Consider the following 20071-nt stretch of genomic DNA (forward strand, 5'->3'; position numbering starts at 1 on the left):
AGATCCAGTCAAATATTCGTTTCAGCTTCAATACAGGGTGCAAAGGAGACAAACATGGCTAATACAGTTGGTGTTCCCGGCTTGACGGCCGAACAGGCCACTTTTTTTCAAGATAATGGCTTTCTTGTGATCCCCGACTTCCTGTCCAAAGACCAAGTCAGCTCCCTGCTCGATACTACAAATGAACTACTAGAGAACTTTGACATCAATACCCATCCTCTCACCCGCTTTACCACAGGAGATGACCCCTCGTCAAAATCTCAGCATGTTGGAGATGAATACTTCCTTACATCCAACGACAAGATTCGGTTCTTTTTCGAGCCCGGCGCATTCAGTCCCTCTGACCCGTCGAAGCTGCTACAACCTAAAAATCTTTCGGTAAACAAGATAGGACACTCGATACATTCTCTGTCCAAGCCTTTCTCAGATGCAACTCATACCGGCCCGGTGGGAGCTCGGAATGCAGCAATAGCCAAGGATTTGGGTTTCCGTGACCCTCGAGTGCTCCAGAGCATGGTCATTTGCAAGCAGCCAGGTATTGGCTCTCCGGTACCCAGCCACAAGGATTCAGAATTCTTATACACGGATCCACCATCTGCTGTTGGATGGTGGATTGCGCTGCAAGATGCTAACATGGAGAATGGAACTCTTGGATTCTGGAAGGGTAGTCATAAGACAGGCAGGATTAGGAGAAGATTTGTGAGGTCAAATGCGGATTCCCAGGATGCCGGAGGGACTGAGTTTGTGGCGTGGGATGGACCGAACTTGCCAGCTGCCATTGATGAGGAGAGTAAAGGAAAGGAAGATTATGTACCTGATGCGTCGGATTATGAACTCGTGGAGATCAAGGCTGGTTCTCTCGTATTGATTCATGGGAACGTTCTGCATAAGAGTGAGAATAACCCAAGTGACAAGTCAAGGTTTGCGTATGCTTTCCACGTCATAGAGGGGGCTGAAGGATGGAAGTATGATAAGAGAAATTGGCTTCAGCCCCCGCCCGGGGGTTTTACAACGCTATTTGGAAACCATTAAAGGCTGAGCACTAGTTAAGAACTTTTGTACCCCTTAATCTTATCAACAAACTCCTTACATGAATAACAATATCATAATGCAACGCCAAACAGCCAGGGTGTATCACCAATGTATAAAACCAAGATATGAATATTGACTCGCAAGGCGGAATGAGGATTGAAAGGGTCATACTTTCAGCATATCTAGCATCCCCCGTGTCTGCCACGCTTGTTGAGCCCGATCAACCTCCTCCTGGACTCGCCGATGCAGCTTACGTACCATGTTATCAATATGCACTGACTGGCCAAGATTTCCGGAGTAGATATCCAGAATATTCATGGAAACTTCAACGGTTAAGTCAACAAGCCGTGGGTCGGGGATGGCTTTGTATACCCATTTCAGTATAGGTTGTAACGACGTTTCGTCTCGATTAGACAGAGCAGTCCGTAATGCAGAACGATGCCGAAGGGCAGTGAGTAGAGTGATAATGGTGATCTTATCTCCTCCCTCAAGGACCTTGTCTAGCGAGCTGCTATACCTGCCCTTCCGTAGATCGTTCTCCCATGCACTCTCCCGCTTGCGCTTTTTCTTTCCCCCTTGATCTGGATCGATGACGATATCAATTCCATCACCAGCAAAGTCCATACCACGCAGCCGTTTCTCCCAACCTTGACCTTTACCCTTTAGCCTGTTCTTCTTTGCCACTTCGCGGTCATGCTCTTCTAGTTTCCCTTCGAGTAATGCTTTCATCTCTCGTTCTCGCTCCCGTTCACGAGCTTTTTGTTCCCCAGACAGTCGGGTGCGGATTGAAAGGACACCGGATTGCATGCCTACTGCGATATGTTTATCCTCTCTCTGAGGGCCAGAGCTGATTACTCCCAGGGAGAGAATGGGAGATGGATATTTAGTTCCACCAACAACGTTCCAGCCAGTTGTCTCAAAGACCTTCATGTGGCCGTCGAGGGAACCGCTGACAACTCTACTTCCCTGTGAGGCCACTGACAAGCAAGTAACTGTCTTCTGATGGCTGCTGATCATGTGTAATGGCTTCCCAGCCACTACGTCCAGGACAGCAATCTGATTGTCTGCAGAGGTAAGGACCGTCGTACCGAGAGGCATAGGCAGCACGCTCTCTATCGGCGCAGGCATCTTAAACGTCATCACTGCCCGGCCTTCTGCTCGGGTATCCCATAGCCTAACCGTCTGGTCATAGCTGCCGGAAATTACCAAGTTCGATGACTGGGCGCCGGGCATGAATGTGCCGCTTCGGACATAATCTGAATGTCCCGCAAAGCTCCTAACGCTCGTTTCACTAGGGAGATCCCATAGTCGAACAGTCCGGTCATCACTGGCGGTCAATAAATCCGTAGCAGAGGACGGCGAAAACTTCGCTACCCATGTTGGTTGCTTATGTTCCTTCCATGTCCGCAATATCGACCGGGAATTGATATCGAAAACCTGGACGGCTCCAGTCTCGTCTCCAGCGACAAGGACCCGGCCATCAAACCGTACGTCTGAGCATCGTGTGTTATCATCGAACCGAGTAATAGTTTTGAGCAGTTTTCTTGTTCTGATGGAGTAGATCTGCACCCGCGCACCCGTTGTTACAGTGAAAATATCTGGCGGTTGGATAGCGGCGGCCGATGACGAGGACGTGGGCGCAAGTGGCTGAGATATATGTGTTATCGGCGTGTTGGAGGGAGATGACAGAAGCAGAAGGGACTTGAAAGATCGCCAGTATAGCTGCTCCGGAGTGAGTCGAGTGGTGGGAGTGGTGGGTAGCTTCACCTGCGGCAGGGGTAGGACTGGCGCAGCCATTGCAGCGAATAAAGCCGTGTATAGCTCAATTGAGAAGCAGTATATCGGATATGGGTGTAGAAACCTATTCCTCCATGTTCTGAGCTTCTGGTCTTCGGCTTTTATTTGCTTGCTTCCGCTCGCTTCTCGTCTAGTTTCTTCCTGTCCTCCACCGGTCTTCCACCTTCTTTTGCGGTTTTACTCTTTTCGGAAAAAAATGATTTTTTAATATCGGAATCCGGGGCTATTTTTACCCGTAAGTCTCTTATTAAGCAATAACGTGACCGTAGGGCTGAAGTGGGTCTTACACGTGATCCGTCCCAGCCACCCAAAAGGGGAAAGAGCCTGATTGGTCGCGCCTTCCACCAGCCACCATCTTTTTTAAACTTTAGCTTAGTCATCTTGTGAATCGCCCAAAAGTTTGCTTTTTCTTGCAGGCCAAAAAGCAAGAAAAGGACGAAAGCGGAAGAAAACAACGTCTGCTCTTCTTCTCTACCAACTTATACACACTCTCTCTGGTTGGATACAGGCTATTCTTCACTCTTTTTGTCTTTCTTTTGCTTATCTGCCGTGCATCTTGTTCCTAGCTGGCGGTACAGTTATACTCTGGAGCCATCCAATCTATATATGCTGCTAGATAATGCCCTAGGCAAGGAAGCTGTTGTGGTACGTCACCTAGCCGACCCTTGTCCATTGATATTCTTGCGTACCCTAACCAGGCTATGCTCTTCCTCTGCCGTTATTATATTATGTTCCTTGTTACTGAACGTTTCTGCCTCTGGCAAACTCCCTCTTCCTTGTTTTTTTTTTGTTGTTGTTTTGCCTTCTGGGAGGGGATGATCTGCTGACCATGTCATAGCCCTCGTTTTTAACCGACCACATTCAACTCCACCCAGCATGTTAACAACTGCAACGAAATTGGCCCTGGGCCAGCATACCGCGGGGATATACGCCGACATGTCGATTGACGGGCCCGAAATTGGCACGCTGGTCGCCGTTATCGACCGCGCGAAGAACCTACCGAACAGGAAGACGATGGGGAAGCAGAATCCCTACTGTGCTGCGCGGCTGGGGAAAGAGGCGAAAAAGACAGAGACGGATATGAGAGGCGGGCAGACACCCAAATGGTATGTGTTGAAGCCATAGCCCACTCTCGACTACAGAGCGGAAAGCTGCATTTTCTTGTATAGATGCTAATCGCACGGTATAGGGACCAAGAACTGCGATTCACCGTTCACTCCTCACCCGATTATTACCAGCTGAAGCTCTCTGTCTTCAATGATGACAAAAAGACAGACCTTATTGGAGAAACCTGGGTGGATCTCAAGAACGTTATCGTACCCGGTGGCGGGCAGAACGACCTGTGGCACAATTTGCAGTGCAAGGGAAAATATGCGGGCGAATTGAGAATGGAGCTGACGTACTACGACACTCGGCCCAAGGACGAAGCAGTCATTGAGCGAAGAAAGGAGGCTGCTGCTGCTGAGAAAGCTGAGCGCAAGGGCATAGCGGCCCCACAGAAGCCTCAGCCTAGCTCTAGGAGGACAAAAGGGCCCAGGCGGAGACCATTGCCAGTTGATTCCGCCGGCTCGGCCCCCTCACCGTCCCATCAGTCGCCTAAACCAGCGATTCAGCCAGGTCATCCAGCACAGCCTGACCACAGTGCCCCCATTAGGTCTCAACAGATACCTAGCAACATACCCCATGCGAGCCAGGCCCAGCCTGTGCCAGTACAGCACGCCGTCGTCCCCAGCGCTGCTCGACATTATGAGACGCCGGATGACCTTCATCGGCAATGGGAGGAACCTGCCCCTACGCAACCTCAAGCTGCTTATCATCACAATCATCCTCATCAGCCTCAGCAACACTACCATGGTGATTATGAGAATGCGTACTCCCAGCCAGAAGTTTCCCACCCGCCTGTGCAGCATCAGGCTCCAGCTCCAGCTCCTTCTGTGTCAGCATCAAGTAACCATTCGTATGGCAACCTACATGCCGACTATTACCGTGAACCTGAGCGTCCAGAGTCTCACCAGAGCCAGCATGGTCAGCATATAGATGGCCATTACTCCCAGGCCGTTGTTGCTACGAGTCACCACAGAGGCCCATACGAGACACCGCCAAGGAAGGCTGTTCGTCAATCGGTTGGCTCGGACCCTCGACCAAGTAGTCAGCATTCTCATCTCCCAGTTTCCAGGGGATCTACACATGGTACTCCGGACGGATATAGCCATCATCGTCCTTCTCCTGAGCCTCACCAGCTACAGCTCACACAAAGCCCCTCCAACCACTCTGGTGGTCACCATCACTACAGCTCTTCATTACCTAGGAATGATGTGTTTCAGGAGAGTCCATTGAGAAACTCCATGAGACAGCTGGAGTATCATCCTGTTAACAGTCACGGCTATACCGGCCATGGTTATGGCCATATGCAGCCACAAGTTCATGAAGCAGATGAGGAGCATGACCTTCCACCGCCACCCCCAATCCACCGTGATGGGCTTGGAAGGCAACCGAGTCCAGCACAGCTGGGACCAACTCAAGTTATGGATCTCCAATTAGCACATCGCTCTCAATCAATCCCAGCTCCACAACCGCTCAGTCTCGGCGACTCTAGAAATCCTCATAGATCAACTGGGGAAATGCATCAAGAATATGTTGCTTATTCTCCTCACGCCGCCGCCAACAGAAGGTACAGTACTTCGCCGATTCCAAATGAGCAGACCTATTCCACCTCTCCAACACCATCATATCATTCCATTGCTCAACCCCAGGAGTCGGTACTAGTTTCAGAACGACCAACCACCTCTTGCGGTGAATCGATCCCATCCTCTCTCATTGCCGGCGTTGAGCAACAAAATCCAAGCTCGGATCTTATTGTTGCCCGACGCTGGAGCGATATCTCTATGCACTTAAGCCATATCAACGACCCTCCGACTCAAACGACAGCAGACAACAGAGTTGCCCGACGACAGAGCTATGTTCCGCCTCAGCAAACGCCAAATCGTGCTTCTCCCTCACCTATACCAGAGCGCAAATCCGTCTCGCCTGACCCTCGACAAGTTCCCGCCCGCAAATCTTTGAGCCCACAGCCACCCCCGGTTGCTAACCCAGACTCCCTTCAGGGGGTGCCGTTCGGACCAGACTCATACGACACGCTTAATCCCAATGCTTCTCTCTCTTCAGCCCTAATACAACCTGCATCGCCTTACGAAACGCCGGAGGAAGCTATGGAAGCTGCTCGTCAGCACGAAGTCGATAAACTGCGTGCTCTTGGACCCATTATTGGCAATGACGGTCGAGTCATTGATCCATCTGACCATCTTCCCCTTGATACCTGGGCACCTGAGCCAGAGAGAAAATCTAAGAAGCCAGGAGTAGTAGTTCGGTTCAAGCACACCTCGCACACAAATACTGTTGGTCCTCGAGTAACAACAACACGAGACCGGGCGGCCACTTCATCCGGTTCTTCCAGGAACTCATACCAGTCAAGCAGCGGTGCTACGCCAGCAAGGCCTCCTAAACGTATCACATATGTTCCTTTATCATCCAGTCCTAGCAATGAGAGCACTGCTACCAGTAGCACAATGGACCGTCCATCCTCATCTCGTCAAGGGAGCACCAGCCCACTTCCTCACCGGGAAAGCTTCTCCTCCAGCTATTCCTCTCCTGCAAATGTTATGACTCCTCCCCACTATCGCGCGCGGCAGGCAGCCCAGGCCCAGGCTCAAGTTCAAGTTCAAGCAAACCGGCGTTCGCCTTCTCCTTGCCCTTCTACACGTCCTCTTCACTCTCATTCCCCTTCCCATTCCAACTACTACCAACAAAGTGGCCCTCCTATCCCAGCTAAGGTACCTGTTCATCCTGGCTCAGACACCTATAGCAATGGTGGTATGGGAGGTGATCTAGACGCACTCAGTGAGGAAATGAAAAGAATTGACATTGGGCTTGGGAAGAGCTCTGGCGCACTTGTGAGGAAAGGACGACAATCCTACGCTGGTCATTATTAACGTTAATGCCGCCCCGATTGAAACGTGAGATGAATGCACGACTATACGGCCTCATTTCATGGCTTTCCGATTTCCATCGTTTTCCCCCGTTATAATTTGAGTACTATAGCCTGTTCCTCCCCCTTCTCTAATTTTTTTTTTCGTTTTAATTTTCCATTATCACTCTATTATACGTTCTCATTTTTACCTGCTTGTTGTTTCTCTGTTTACGCAGTTTGCATATCGATCGGATCTGGAGCGGATGGGCAATTTCTTTGGCATGTTTGTTTTGTTGTTGTTTCCCTTGAGTTTCAAGGATAGCCGGGTTAACTATGGAATACTACAATCATCGGACCGGTGCAGACGCGGATGCATTCATAGGGTAGGGTAGGTTGGGCGGTTTGGTGGGTGGTATGCTCTTCTTGACCCGGCACCTTTGCTGCTTGCTTGTTGCTTCTTCGTTTCCGGACATCTTATTATAAAAGACCCTAGCTATGGCTCTAGAGAGGATGTATTAGAATTTCACCACTTTCCGGATCTTATTCAATTTCTCCCCCCACCTTAAAGAGTGCATGCTGTATTTTCCTCCTAGGTTTATTTTTATTTCCGTGATGTGTAGTCTTCCCTGCTCGCTCTTTCCCGGGGCTTGTAACCAGGAGATAGCGTGTCTGACGCGTTGAAACTTTTAGTTTTTCATCATTCGATGGCCAGATACTATTGTAAATAGCACTCGTTGCACATCTAGGAAACAAGCTAGAATTCCATCTAATGCAGGGTTGTATGTAGTACTGTATGTATCATTGCAAACCAGTATGTTCAGAGCATTGGTAGTAGCCCAAGGGAGCCAATTCAAGTCAAAATCGAGTCAGCCCAAATCAGATATCCAATGCACCCCTGAGAACTTCCTCGGCAGCAATACCTGCCGTCCACATCGCGGAGTCATAATCATCGGGCGCACTGGCATGAAAGGCACCACTTTGGCCTAAGAAAGTTGTATTTTCAAGGTCCTGGGTCCCCTTCCTTCTATTGCTTTTGGTCGTTTCTTCGTAAAGAAGGCCTCTTTCTAACCTGCTGATATACCCCGAGAGTCTGATATCTGCATTACTTGTGTTGTTAGTAGAGTCATCGTCATCATCGTTATTATCTTCTCCTGTATCATTATCACCAGCATCAGGGGTATCATTGTCCTGGCCATTATTGCTGTCATTATCTTCATTATCAGCTTTAACGTTGGCGCCGGCAAGTTTCTTGGCCCACCACCTTGCGCTCTTGTTTGTGTTTTCTTGTGCAGACCCAACCTCATACTCTTGGAGAAGAGGGCCGCTTCTTTCAAGTTTAGGGCTATCTTCAGTTGCCCAACATCCATTTCTTGCGCAGTAGCTTAGGAACTCTCGCCATGTTTCATCTTTGCCTGAATCAACAAGGACGTTTGGATTTCCTATTACGATGACTCCCTCCTTGGCTCGGGTCAGGGCAACGTTAAACCGCTTCTTTTCGCCTACTAAACCCAAACCAAGGGCTTGGTCTTGCTTTACAAACTGTTCGCCAGGCCGGGTGCGAGTTGTGCAAATGATGAGGAAGCGGGTTTCGAGACCCTGGAATGCCTCTAGCGGACCGATGTTGACCGAATGAAGACTGTGAGAGCGAAACACGTGTCTGAGGTGCGCGACTTGAGATCTAAACGGGGTTATGATGGCAATATCCTTGGGGTGGATGGCCAGGGATGAGAGTGATTTTGAGGCGTCGTTGCTGAGTTGGTCAGAGTGATGAAGGAGTGACTTGACGTAATATAAAGCCAAATAGGCTTCTCCAGGGTTGAATACTCCATTCCCTGCGGACCTGTGGAGGAGTTCTTCTACTTTGTCTAATGAGGAGTTACAGCTGAACAGAACTGGCCAGCGGTGAGGGTCCTTCCACTCAGGCCAAGTTGGAACGGGGCCGTTTGGATCAGCGAGGGTAGCACAGGGGATGAGGGTGTCACTGTAGAATAAGACAGAAGGGACGGGTAGAATGGCAGGGTGTGAGCGATAGTTACGAGTTAGGTTGGTAAATGCGGGACGTTGGAGAGGGAGCATCTCTTGCACAAGTTTCTTGTATGGCCCTGCGTTCCGGCGAGATAGTGGATGATCTGCGTAGAAAGGACAGGAGAAGAGTCGCTCAAAAAGTGAGATGGAGAGAGAAGTGTCATAGTTGTGGATCCGAGGGCCTAGCTGGTGGTGATCTCCTGCCATGACAAACAGTGGTAGACTTGATTTATTGTTGGTAGGCTCATGGATAGGCAGTGGGCTGGCCACTACCGTTAGCGGAATACATATTGCCGGTTCCGTATCATGGGCCGCTTCATCGATCAGTAGAGCGGTCCAGTGAAGCATGTCCTCGGCCTTAACAGAAACCTTCGACGAAACTGCGGCTACAGTTTCGCATGCAAGTTTCATTAGGTCGCGATTGGTTAGACGAGCCTTGACTAGCATGTCTGCATCTCTGCAAGTGGTGACGACAACCTTGTATCCCATCATTGCTTTGAATCCGGGAAGAGAGAACATGTCGTTATCGATGTATGTGTATGGCAGGAGTGCACTTGGCACCTCTGCAAAGGTCCTTGCCCATCCGTTCAGACGGAACATTTCGCCCGGTTTCAAGTGGGGGGCTAGACGAGTAGCTAGAGTATCGGCGGCAGGGTTAGAAGGCGCACAGAGTAGAATATGCGGTTCGATATCTGAGGAGCAGTTTAATAGCTGCAAGGTACACTCCACCACTGTTTTTGTCTTGCCAGAACCAGGGACCCCAGAGATCAAGAAGGGAACGTTGCCATAGTTTCTGGATACTATGGAGTCCACGGCCTTCATTTGTTCGTAATTAAGATCTGGATCTACCCACTCGAGGTCAAAGATGCCCTTGGGAAGAGTATGTTGCATGAAGCCATAATGCGGCTCCGGGAAGAGCATATGGCGGAACCAGCTGGACTCATCCTGAAGGTTTCCCGAACATCCTCCGGGAATATAGTCAGAAGACTGTGGCCAGTTCCAGCCGTTCTCAATGCTTGTAAGAGCCTCCCAAAGCGGTACATAACGGTTAGGCTGGACAGTGAAAAGTATGTTGGCAAGCCAGGATGAGTATGCGGAGTTGACAGTCATGTCAAAATGGTCAATTCGCAACCTGACTACTTCCTTTGTTCTGGACACACCCACTACTACTGCGTGAAGCTGCTGGCCATTGAAACCTGGGGCGATAGAACCGGTAAGAGTAGGTTGATTGCTTGCAAGCCACTCCACCCCCCTTGTCATCTGGTTTGGAGAATGTAGAATCTGGCGGACAAGGATTGTGTCTCCAAGCTCGATGGCTGGAACATCATCCTTGAGCCCTGGGACTCTGATCTCAAATATGCGGCGTTGCAAGTCAACAAGGGCAATGGGAACATTATAAAGGCACAGCTGCGCTAGATCTAGAGTCTGTTGGTAGGCCTCAAGCAAGAGACACTCGTCGAAGTAGTAGAGGTAGCTGGACGGGACCAAATTCGTTACGTGGAGAGACACAGACACTGGGACACTCTTGATAGGGGGCATGGCATGGGAAGGGGCAGGTTCAAGAAAAAGACTGCCAGCAAATTGCTGGCGGTATGCATTGAAGTCTATAGTCTTCAAGGGTACAGTATATTTACTCACAGCCGGGGAACGATTGATGGCCAGCAGGTAGGCTGGGGTGTATGGCTGGGCAAATAGATGTGGTGTCCATGATGAAAGGGATCCCTGTGACCGAGGACCGTGAAAACGAGCAGGCCCAGTGGTAATCGTCGTTGGAGTTGGGGGAGCTAGAGACGGAACTGGAGCCGAAACTGGAGCTGGGTATGGCACGGCCCTGGCACCGTTGGCGGGATGGCCTCCAAACTGAGGTCTGTATGGAGAGAAGTTGGGGGCCCTGAGCTGCTCGGCAACATTCACCTGCCGTCCGGAAGGGTCTATAATGGGAATTGCAGCTCTCCTTGGCCGTGAATGATCCATGGATAACATTAGGATATCCAGGCTGGTGAGTAAACGGCCAAATCGTTTTTATCAGCAGCCCATCTCATCGGTTGAAGGGGTTTTTTATTTTTAATTTAATTAATTTTTTTTTTCCCTCTCAGAGTTCCTTGTGCCCTCGTGCCCTTGTTTGGCCTGATATCTATGCAGGGAATAGAACAAAGAAAACAACGAAGACGAAAGCGAGGTTTATTCCTCCTTGGAAAAAGGGTTTCAACCCTAGTTAGAGTCCACTGAAGAGGGCTTAAGAGAGCGCCTGAATGCTGGAGAGTCGCAGCGAGGGCTGGCCACTGAGGCGCGAGCAGGACAAGAAACAAGGCTGTCTTGTGAGTAGTTAGTTGCCAACCGAACCAGAGACACGCAACTCCGAGAAACGGCTTCACCACGCGGCCAGACCAGAGAGCCCCCAACCTCACCCGGCACACAGTCTTGATATCATGGACGCCGCTTGAACGTGAGAAGTAAAAGAAATGAAGGAAATAAAACAGGAGAAGGAGGAGAAGCAGAAGCCGAAGTGAGGATGTTGTCTTCGGGTGTCCTTCTTTGATGGGCGCCGAAAAGGGTAATCGACGGCCCTTTGTTTCTCCGGCGGCTCAAGTGGCTTATGTAAGTGTGACTGCCCTTGCATAAAAAATCTCACACCGAACCGGCGGCGCATGAGGCACGCTGCGCCCAGCCAGTAAAAGAGGGAGCCGGAGAAGGAGGGAGGAACTGTGGCTTTTTCGGTGACATTCTACAGCTGTCAGGCTGTCCAACGTGTCGGTTCCTGAGGAAAATGGCGCCTCCTGAGTGGTGGACGGCGTCGTCACTTTCAAAGGAACCGAGCCGGCTCGGCTTTATCACCAGATAAGGTCGCATGGCTCAGTTGGTTAGCGCGTCGTACTAATAATGCGAAGGTCGAGAGTTCGACCCTCTCTGTGACCATCTGTTTTTTTTTCTCTATCTTTTTTGTTAGAGCGCAGCCGATCCAAGACCAGCAAGGTGGATATCACCATGTTTTAAAAAGACAGTACAGTGATATAGATAAACAGTTGACTCGTCGAGTAAAAAAAGAAAGACAAAAAGAACTGGTCACAGAGAGGGTCGAACTCTCGACCTTCGCATTATTAGTACGACGCGCTAACCAACTGAGCCATGCGACCTGTTTCCATGGTGACCTTAGACCCTTGGTTAGTCTTAGTCAGGGGGCTTGCTGTCCCTTGCCCATTTCCCCTTTTGTTTACTATCAGAAAAGGGAAACTTTTATACTGACCTCACGACATCTTCAAGTCAACCACAGAGACAAGTTAAGTCGAAAGACGGCCAGCTATCAAGATCTGCATGCCATTCCTGCTTGCCGCTGCTCCCCGCCAATCACCAGGCGGCCCTTGGCTGAGCGGTCAACCGTCGATGTCAGGGATGGCCAGACAGCGCGCTCTTGGCTGGTTGGCTCGCTGGAAAGTTGGCGGGCTTCCCGCTTGTTGGAGTGTCGACGGCACAGTTGTCGATAGAGAGGAAAAGGGGTGAAAAAAGGAGGTAGTCATCCCAGCAAACCCATTATTATATACTCTCAGGTGGTGAACGTTTTTATTGAAGGGAATATAAACCTCAGCCCGTCTTATCTGTCCTATCCAACGCTCGCCTCGAGACTGCAAGTAACTTTCGCAGGGGAGGAAAAGCGACGTCGTTTGTCATCGTTGCGGGCGCCACTTTTCGTGGGCTTACATAAGCAGGTGAAGGAAAGAGGCACGAACCTTCGCCAACATCCAGCGTCGACTCCATCATCATCTTCCGCCTGCGAAGGGACGCAGAAGAACATACGGAAGGGTCGAGAAGTTACGCCGGCCGGACGGACGGACGGACAGCCTCAAGCCAGTGAGACCGACGGCAGAACGGGGCTCCTCAAGGACCGATAGGCTGCATCATCTCGCCATGCACGGCTGCTCCCGCGACTCTACTCGTGTGGCAACCGGCTGAGGTACTCCCACGGAAGCGTTCCAGAGTAGTCAAACAGCGCACGCAGACAGGCAGAGAACACAGAGACAGTCAGAGACATACGGATATAAGCAACGACAACGACGCAAGGAGTGGCAGGGAGACAAGGGTCGCTCTCCGTCACAGGCCAAGGCTAGCCCTCTCTGTTGTCTTGTCCTGGTTCCTGGGGGACAAGGCGCTTCTCTTCCGCCCCCGTTTGAACCGTTTTACTATATCTCCAAGCAACCTCGCCTTATTCTGACCGTTCGTCCTTTGTACTTTGATCCATATCCAACACACTTATCTACGACACTTCCTTCCCCGCTATGGTGACTCCGGTGGAGTCTCAGCACCCTGAGTCAATGGCCTCCTTTGCGCCGACAAGACACTTTATCCGTGTCTCGCTTGCCTGTGTCCAATGCCGATCGCGGCATCTAAAGTGTGATGCAAAGGCCCCTCGGTGCTCTCGCTGTCAAACGGATGGGAAGCAGTGCACATATCTCAAGTCCCGCCGTGGCGGGCGTCGCAGACCGACCTCTTCTCCCTCCCCTATGCCAGCAGACCTTCCCATGCAGCACGCTGCTGTCTTGCCGCCGCCTCCAGACTGTGCCTCCCTTCCCGTACCAGACGAAAACATCTTCAATGATGCGTACTGTGGAGTACCCAGATCCATTCCAATGGTGACGACCACCCGCGGAAATACTAGCAGTGGCAGCAGCCCAACTACCAACTCGGAGGCGCAAATGGAAGACCTGCTCAACATGTACTACAAGTACTTTCACATCTCGCACCCGTGTGTCCTCCCACGATGGTCCTTTCAGATACGGCTGTCCCAGGACCCAGTTACTCTGCGCCCATTGCTACTGACAATGCAGTACATCGGTGCCCTCTTCACTCCTTCGGTCACTTCCTCTGCCTTCGAGCCAGAAGTCTTGCAAGCTTTTGCAGACTTTAGAGCTTCCGGCGCAAAGCCGACTGGTTATCATGTCCAGGCTTGGCTGTTGTACTCTGTGGCTGTATATTGGTGTAATGAGATCGAGAGGGGCCTCAAGCTACTCGATGAAACAATTCGAATGGCCCTTGACCTAGGGATGCATTTGGATTCCTTCGCGCAACGGTATGGTGAAAATAACCCGTTACTAGAAGAGAGCTGGAGGCGGACCTGGTGGCAGCTATACGTCATTGATGGACATGTTGCCGGAAGTACCCACACTTTCCCATTTAGAACAAGCCACATACAGCCAACCACTGCTCTTCCCTGTGAAGAAGAGCTTTACGAAAAAGGGGTATGTTTATTCTCATACGCTCGCGGCGATAGTGGACTTTATTATATAGAGTACATGTTAACCCTTTCTTTTTAACTGGGCTGCAGGACATTCCAAAGCCGAGAACATTGTACGAGTACGATATGCGTGAGTTTGCAGATGATGAAGACCAAGATTTTTCATCGTTCGCGCACCTCGTTGGTCTTACTCGTGGGCTGGACCTAGCCTTATCTGGGCGCCGGCCAAACAACCCAGACCCACCCAGTGTCGTATGCTCCCGCGTAGACACATGCATGCGGGCATGGTGTTCGCTTATACCTCCAAAAAAACGATGTCTTGCCCGGGAGGATGGTACAATTGACGAACAGCTATTTAAAGCAAACATGCTGGTCCATACGTAGGTCGTTTTTCTTTTTTATGATTTTTATTCTTTGTTTTGGCACATCCAGCTGTGTCCAATGACATCACTGTAGGCCCTATTTTACTAATAATAAACAGATATATCGTTGATCTGCATCGTGAGCTATCAAGTTTGTCCTACAGCCCTATCGAGTCTGTGTCAAGATGTGCCCCACCGGCACCCGCAGATGCCAACAATCCAAACAAAACACTCAAGGATGTTCAAATACACACGTCCAAAGTTCTGCTTGCTGTGGATAAGTTTAATGATCTCCTCACCCTCCCAACGACCATAATATCACATACTCCCTTCGTCATCTGCATGATTGCAAACACAACAATCGCCCACCTCTCGGCTTGCAAACACCTCTACCGTGACAAGACTCTGCAAATAGAACGAGAGCGTATCCGCTTGAACATGGGCGCCCTTAAAACCCTTAGCATGTACTGGCCTCTAGGGAAACGGACGTACCGCGAGATGGCTACTATTGCCCGTGACATCTTGTCGCTCACCGACAGAGACATCAGCCCTATAAGTAATTCAGACAGAGCAGCCGTCAGATCATTAGACACTACACCACCCTCAGTGCAACCCAGTCCTCCGCCACCACCTCCAGTTGCTGCTACTGCTCCTACCTCTGCTCCTACTGTTGCCTCCACACAAGCACCAAGCACAGCTCCTCCAAACCCCGTCATTCATAACCATCATGACCAGCAACCAGCAATGATACCAAATACTACCTCACATGGAGTAATAATGCCTCATGCCCCTCCAGCTTCCTATCCCGATGTCTTGTCTTTCGACTTCAACGGTATCTTCGACGTTGGTGATTTATTTGACAAATCCATGACCTACGATTATTCCGTGTTGTCACTTCCGTCGTCCGTAACACAGGATGTATCTTGACCCATGTCCCGAGATCACGATTAATGCCCGAGAAAGTACTATTGGTTTGTTTGGCTGGATTATTTTTTTATTCTTTTCTCCTTTTCCCTTTGGTGCCTTTGAATATGCCGCGTTTATATACATGCACCTGGCTATGCTCTCCGTTTGGATATCCCGAGTGATGGTTTCGACGAACTCATCTCTGTTTTCATTTATCTTTTTTCCTGTATATTTAACACATCATTTTGAACACGTTAATATATCCATTTTAGCATGCAGGAATATATCATTCGCTCGCTGAACATTGCTATGCAAAAGAATCCCTCGGCTAGGAAGGCAGAAACAAGGTCGCAAAAGCTTCAGACGAGAAATTTGATCCTTCAGAGCGAAAGTAACTTGGGTGTCCATCGTTGAATTAACTAAATAAGGTTGTTCCGGCTGACTAATACCCGGATCGCCGAGGTCGCTTAACTTGGCGCCGCGCTTAAGGCTATCAAACTCGACGTCAACCAGGGAAAACGTTCCGTCGAGATAGTGTTTACATATGTCGATATCATTTTATCGGGCCCGCTTGGACCGTGGTTACCTATCAATTGTCCTGGTCACACTCCGATTCACCGATAAACTACTCCGTACTTGACCGGTAATCCGGCACAGGCCTTTTTCTCAGATTCTGTCGAATATGACACAAACGCCACCGAAACAATAGCATCAGTTCATTGATCATTACCGGCTAATACACGAAATACGAAACTATGCACCGCTCGAGCCCTTGTCACCAGCTATTCCTCATCAGTAAAGACGAGCTCCTCATCTTCGGGATCGAAAATCCCACCATGCACATTGTTGAGATGCTCGTAAATGTCCGTGTTTCGGGCATGCTTCCCACAAAAATAGCACCATTCAGCCTTACAATGACGGACTGGACATGTTATATGTGCACACCCAGCGATCTTTTCCGTCATGACACCGCATTTAGGGCATGGTTTGACCTTGCTCATTCTTTTCGCCATGATTTCCTCGCGTAGGGTAGCAGCCACCTCAGCCGCGTTCTCTGCAGCTATGCGCTCCAGCTCAAGCTCTTCCTCCCATTGAACGCATTCCGGACAGTTCCAGTTGGATACTTCGGGAGGTGCCCCGCGAGCACATTCTCGCTCCATGAACTGTTTGGCCGAGGAACAAGCAATGCACCATGCGTATATCCATGTTCCTTTCTCTTCAACTGCCTTGGAAAGGTTTGCTATCGCTTGTACGCCCATGGCATAGTTCGCTAGGGTTTTTGCAGAAGGGAGTCGTCTGCAGAATGGGCAGGAGAGAGCGCCGATGTTCAAGATGCGACCTGCTGAGTTGAGTCCGTACCAACCGGATAAACAGTCGCGGCATACACGTTGGAGGCACCCTCGACGGCCACATGCTGGGTTTAGCATGTCAGGACGGAAAACTGAAAAACACAATGAGCAATGCTCTTTAATCGTCTTCAGACGTGAAATAAGATCCTGCAGAGTGGAAATAAGCTCGGGAGTGTTTTGTATCTTCTTTCCCTTCAAAGTTAACACGCCCTTGGTCGTTGGGAACAGCGTCATTCGTGATACGAAATTTTCTGTTCCGTACGTGGAAACGGTGTTGAACAGTGAGCGACCTGTGAAGGGGCAGGTTTCTGGGTTCTGGTTATCGCAAATCAACCACGAGTATGAGTTCTCAGTTGAGATCTTCTTTGCAGTCGTTTGGATTTCAACTACCGTTTCCCGTCCAGCGTTGCAGTGTGCGCAAGTGAACTCCGAAGTACGAAGTGAAGATGGCCGGTATTCCACAGGCCAAATGAAGCGGTTCATACACTTGATACACTCAATCCAAGGGGCATCTGGACGCGACTGTCGTAGCTTAGGTGGGGTTGCACTTTGCGCTCGACAGTAATGACACTTTGCTCGAACACTCAACGAGGCAACATCATATACCACATACTGTGCTCTGCATGTCAGTATACAGCATTCCACCCAGGTTGCCAGTGATTCAGGGCCGTCGTCCATGGAAACATTAATATGCAAAGCTTTCTTATATGCCGTATCCTGACTGGCATATGTGCATAGACCGCATTTGCTGTTGCGGTCCATAATGCTGACTGAACGTGGGTATAAACATTCTCGACAGGTGACGGTAGGTCCCAGTGGTGCTGTGGTCTTCCCAGGAGTCCAACCCACCTTTGCAGCCAATGCACTGTCGAGGTTCACTTCCAGCATTCTATAACCAATAAGCTGCTCAAAAAGCTTTCTATCATTTGGCTTCAACAGTGTGGCTGGTTTCTTCTTGGACTGGCCAGGGCTTTCGGGTTCTTCCTCAAGGCCAGCTCGTCGTTTTGTATACGCGTTATCTGCGCTAATTAGCAGATTTAAACATGGAACTGACCAAGTCTCGGGTACATCGAGGTCGTTCCACTTATTTCGGAAACTGAGTGCTTCCCGCTCTGCTACGTCAGTGAGGGGAGTAATACCCAATCGCAGACTCAGTGCTGCCAGGAGAGCTGCAGGACGAGCTGACAGCATCGTCCCGGGGACAATGAGATGCAGGAGTATTCTCCAGAATTGACGTTTATATTCTCCTCGAGCTAATACCATAGGGATCTTTGGGACGTTTTCATTGCTTGAAGCTGCAATGTGTTCGGGTAAATCTGCCTCTCTTTCAACGTACGTCAACTGAGTGAGGATCCGTCCAAGTCGCCGGAGAACAGAAGGGTCGCATGATCGGCCAATTTCTAGCAAATTTACTCTAGTAAGGGCAGTGATGGGCTTTCCAAACTCATCTTCTGCCTCTGCACCGGTCGGAGTAAAGTCAAGGGTTGGATCGAGGTATACACAGGGGAACTTTTCCTCTTTGGGAACACTTTCGAGGAGCTCGAGGACCTCTGCCGTATAGTCATACGAGACTTCCAACCATATCTTTAACTGTTCACTATCTTCTACACTCGCAAGCCTTCCGACCTCTGCGCTAAAGGCATCCAGAAGCTCCTGTCGTGAGTCACAGGTTCGATCACTGCAAATTGTCCTCCATAGGCTTCCGAAAACCGGGTTGACAGCTATCGCCCTAACATCGAACTTTATGATCTTGTTTATGTGTTTGAGTGCTAAAGACCGATATGCTGGATCCGTAGTCCAAGCCGTGGCAAAGTTGGTGACCGGCACATCCTTCTTTGGGAGATATTTTCGGGCAATGTCAGGGGTCATTGGTACTCTTGCAACATTCTCTTCGATACTATTATTCTTGTGAGAGCCATAGCTATTCGAGGCGATGGGGAAATACATTTCCGCCCTAGGGTCGAGTTCATGATCGAGTTTCTTGATATAATCAACGCACTTGTAGCGGCCCAGAGTTGCCAGCGCATCTTTTTTGGCAGCCTCATCGCTGTTGTCTTTCTCTGTCGCATCTATGGTGATCGCCCTGTTGGCCGGCTCAACGCCCATCCATGACAGCAATAGATCGATGGTCACCTTGGAGATGGTTCCCGGCATCGAATTTTCGAGAATCATACAGGCGCCACGGGTCATGGTCGATAAATAATTGTAGTGTCCGCAATCGTTCCAGCTCATTGAAGGTGACAGCAAGCAAAACACCTGCACAGGTTTCTCTCCCCTGCGCATAAACTTGCATGCTGTAACCCAGTCCACGAAATGAGGGCCGTACCCGCCGTACGATGAAGAGTCTGACAGTGCATTTTTCTCAAGTACTCCGTTGGGGGCATAAAAGTGGCCGCCGCGTCTCACAGGCGCTTCCACAGCTCCAAAATGGGGATAGGCATCGGTATAGAACAAAAGAGTCGTCTTTGCATCTGCACGCATCAGCTCATAGGCCCTCGCAAGCACAGTCTTTGCAGCTTCAGGAGAATCTCCACCGCCAACTGCTTCCAGTGACTTTGCTAGAGCGAGGATATCGGTATCATTTGCGCCAGCTCCTTTAGACTCTTCCAGCCAGCCCGACCATTCCAGCAGCTGGGTATCGCAGTAGTCTCGGTATGCAAGCAGTCCTATGCGAGAAAAGCATCCGGTAAGAGCCGAGATGGAGATGATCTGAGGAATAGAAGTGTTGAGTGCCGTCAGGTATTGGCCCATAGATGCCGTAGCATCCACCACTATCAGTAGGTCATGCTCCATGTTGGAGAGGATATTTGATCTCCCGCGGGGATGCACTCCGTATATTCCAATAACTAGCGATCTGCCACGAAACGAGACAAGGCCGTTACTAGTTATTTTATTGTTCAGCAAGAAAGCAAGCAGGAGTGCAGAGGCCTGGCGTATTTATCTTGCCTCGAGGCTCCTTGACTCATTGAGGCTCTGTAACTTATTGCATTGTAGCGAGGAGGCCCTGCCATAGATACGAGATCAACGACTTAGTCAATTAGACTAACTGGTTAACTAGTCACTGTCCCGCTCTAGATGCATCTAAGGAGCTGAGCCACCCTGAGGGACAGCAGACAAGTCGACTCGTCTAATCTCATCCTAATCAGAGCTGACGGCGCAGTCGAATCACACCGTGGCGTTGTCGGTTACTAGGAATGGCTCCTGGGCCGACGCTCTTCTAGGGCCGGAGTCTGTAAACGGAATGCGACATGTATCTGAACAATGATTAACTAGTTAGGGGTTTCGGGTAAAAGGGAAAGGTGAGTCATGTAACTATGAAGCAAGGAATAAGATACAAGTTAGCAGCTGGAAAATCCACTATGCTACCGAGTTATCAACACCGAGTGCATACAAACCCCTGACTACA

The 20071-nt window shown here is 50.0% G+C and overlaps 6 protein-coding genes and 2 non-coding genes across 8 annotated transcripts; 4 read left to right on the top strand and 4 right to left on the bottom strand.

The window, feature by feature from the left end:
- Nucleotides 1-54: 54 nt before the first annotated feature.
- TERG_02567 (uncharacterized protein) lies at nt 55-1032 on the top strand (the record flags this gene model as incomplete). The annotated part of the gene is made up of 1 exon (XM_003237810.1): nt 55-1032. The coding sequence occupies one exon, from the start codon at nt 55-57 to the stop codon at nt 1030-1032; it is 978 nt and encodes a 325-aa protein (XP_003237858.1).
- A 165-nt stretch (nt 1033-1197) lies between these two features.
- On the bottom strand, nt 1198-2829 carry TERG_02568 (uncharacterized protein; the record flags this gene model as incomplete). The annotated part of the gene is made up of 1 exon (XM_003237811.1): nt 1198-2829. The coding sequence occupies one exon, from the start codon at nt 2827-2829 to the stop codon at nt 1198-1200; it is 1632 nt and encodes a 543-aa protein (XP_003237859.1).
- A 1169-nt stretch (nt 2830-3998) lies between these two features.
- Nucleotides 3999-6818, top strand: TERG_02569 (uncharacterized protein; the record flags this gene model as incomplete). The annotated part of the gene is made up of 1 exon (XM_003237812.2): nt 3999-6818. The coding sequence occupies one exon, from the start codon at nt 3999-4001 to the stop codon at nt 6816-6818; it is 2820 nt and encodes a 939-aa protein (XP_003237860.2).
- Nucleotides 6819-7672: 854 nt separating this feature from the next.
- TERG_02570 (uncharacterized protein) lies at nt 7673-10795 on the bottom strand (the record flags this gene model as incomplete). The annotated part of the gene is made up of 1 exon (XM_003237813.1): nt 7673-10795. The coding sequence occupies one exon, from the start codon at nt 10793-10795 to the stop codon at nt 7673-7675; it is 3123 nt and encodes a 1040-aa protein (XP_003237861.1).
- Nucleotides 10796-11663: 868 nt separating this feature from the next.
- TERG_10522 lies at nt 11664-11737 on the top strand. Its single transcript has one exon. It is a non-coding gene; the product is annotated as a tRNA-Ile (tRNA).
- Nucleotides 11738-11881: 144 nt separating this feature from the next.
- TERG_10523 lies at nt 11882-11955 on the bottom strand. The gene has a single exon. It is a non-coding gene; the product is annotated as a tRNA-Ile (tRNA).
- Nucleotides 11956-12528: 573 nt separating this feature from the next.
- On the top strand, nt 12529-15762 carry TERG_02571 (uncharacterized protein). The gene is made up of 3 exons (XM_003237815.2): nt 12529-14052; nt 14139-14428; nt 14530-15762. The coding sequence occupies exons 1-3, from the start codon at nt 13093-13095 to the stop codon at nt 15335-15337; spliced, it is 2058 nt and encodes a 685-aa protein (XP_003237863.1). The 5' UTR covers nt 12529-13092; the 3' UTR covers nt 15338-15762.
- A 336-nt stretch (nt 15763-16098) lies between these two features.
- TERG_02572 (uncharacterized protein) lies at nt 16099-19458 on the bottom strand (the record flags this gene model as incomplete). The annotated part of the gene is made up of 1 exon (XM_003237816.1): nt 16099-19458. The coding sequence occupies one exon, from the start codon at nt 19456-19458 to the stop codon at nt 16099-16101; it is 3360 nt and encodes a 1119-aa protein (XP_003237864.1).
- Nucleotides 19459-20071: the final 613 nt, after the last annotated feature.

The sequence above is a fragment of the Trichophyton rubrum genome (assembly GCF_000151425.1).
Source record: "Trichophyton rubrum CBS 118892 genomic scaffold supercont2.2, whole genome shotgun sequence".
NCBI classification, from domain to species: Eukaryota; Fungi; Ascomycota; class Eurotiomycetes; order Onygenales; family Arthrodermataceae; genus Trichophyton; species Trichophyton rubrum.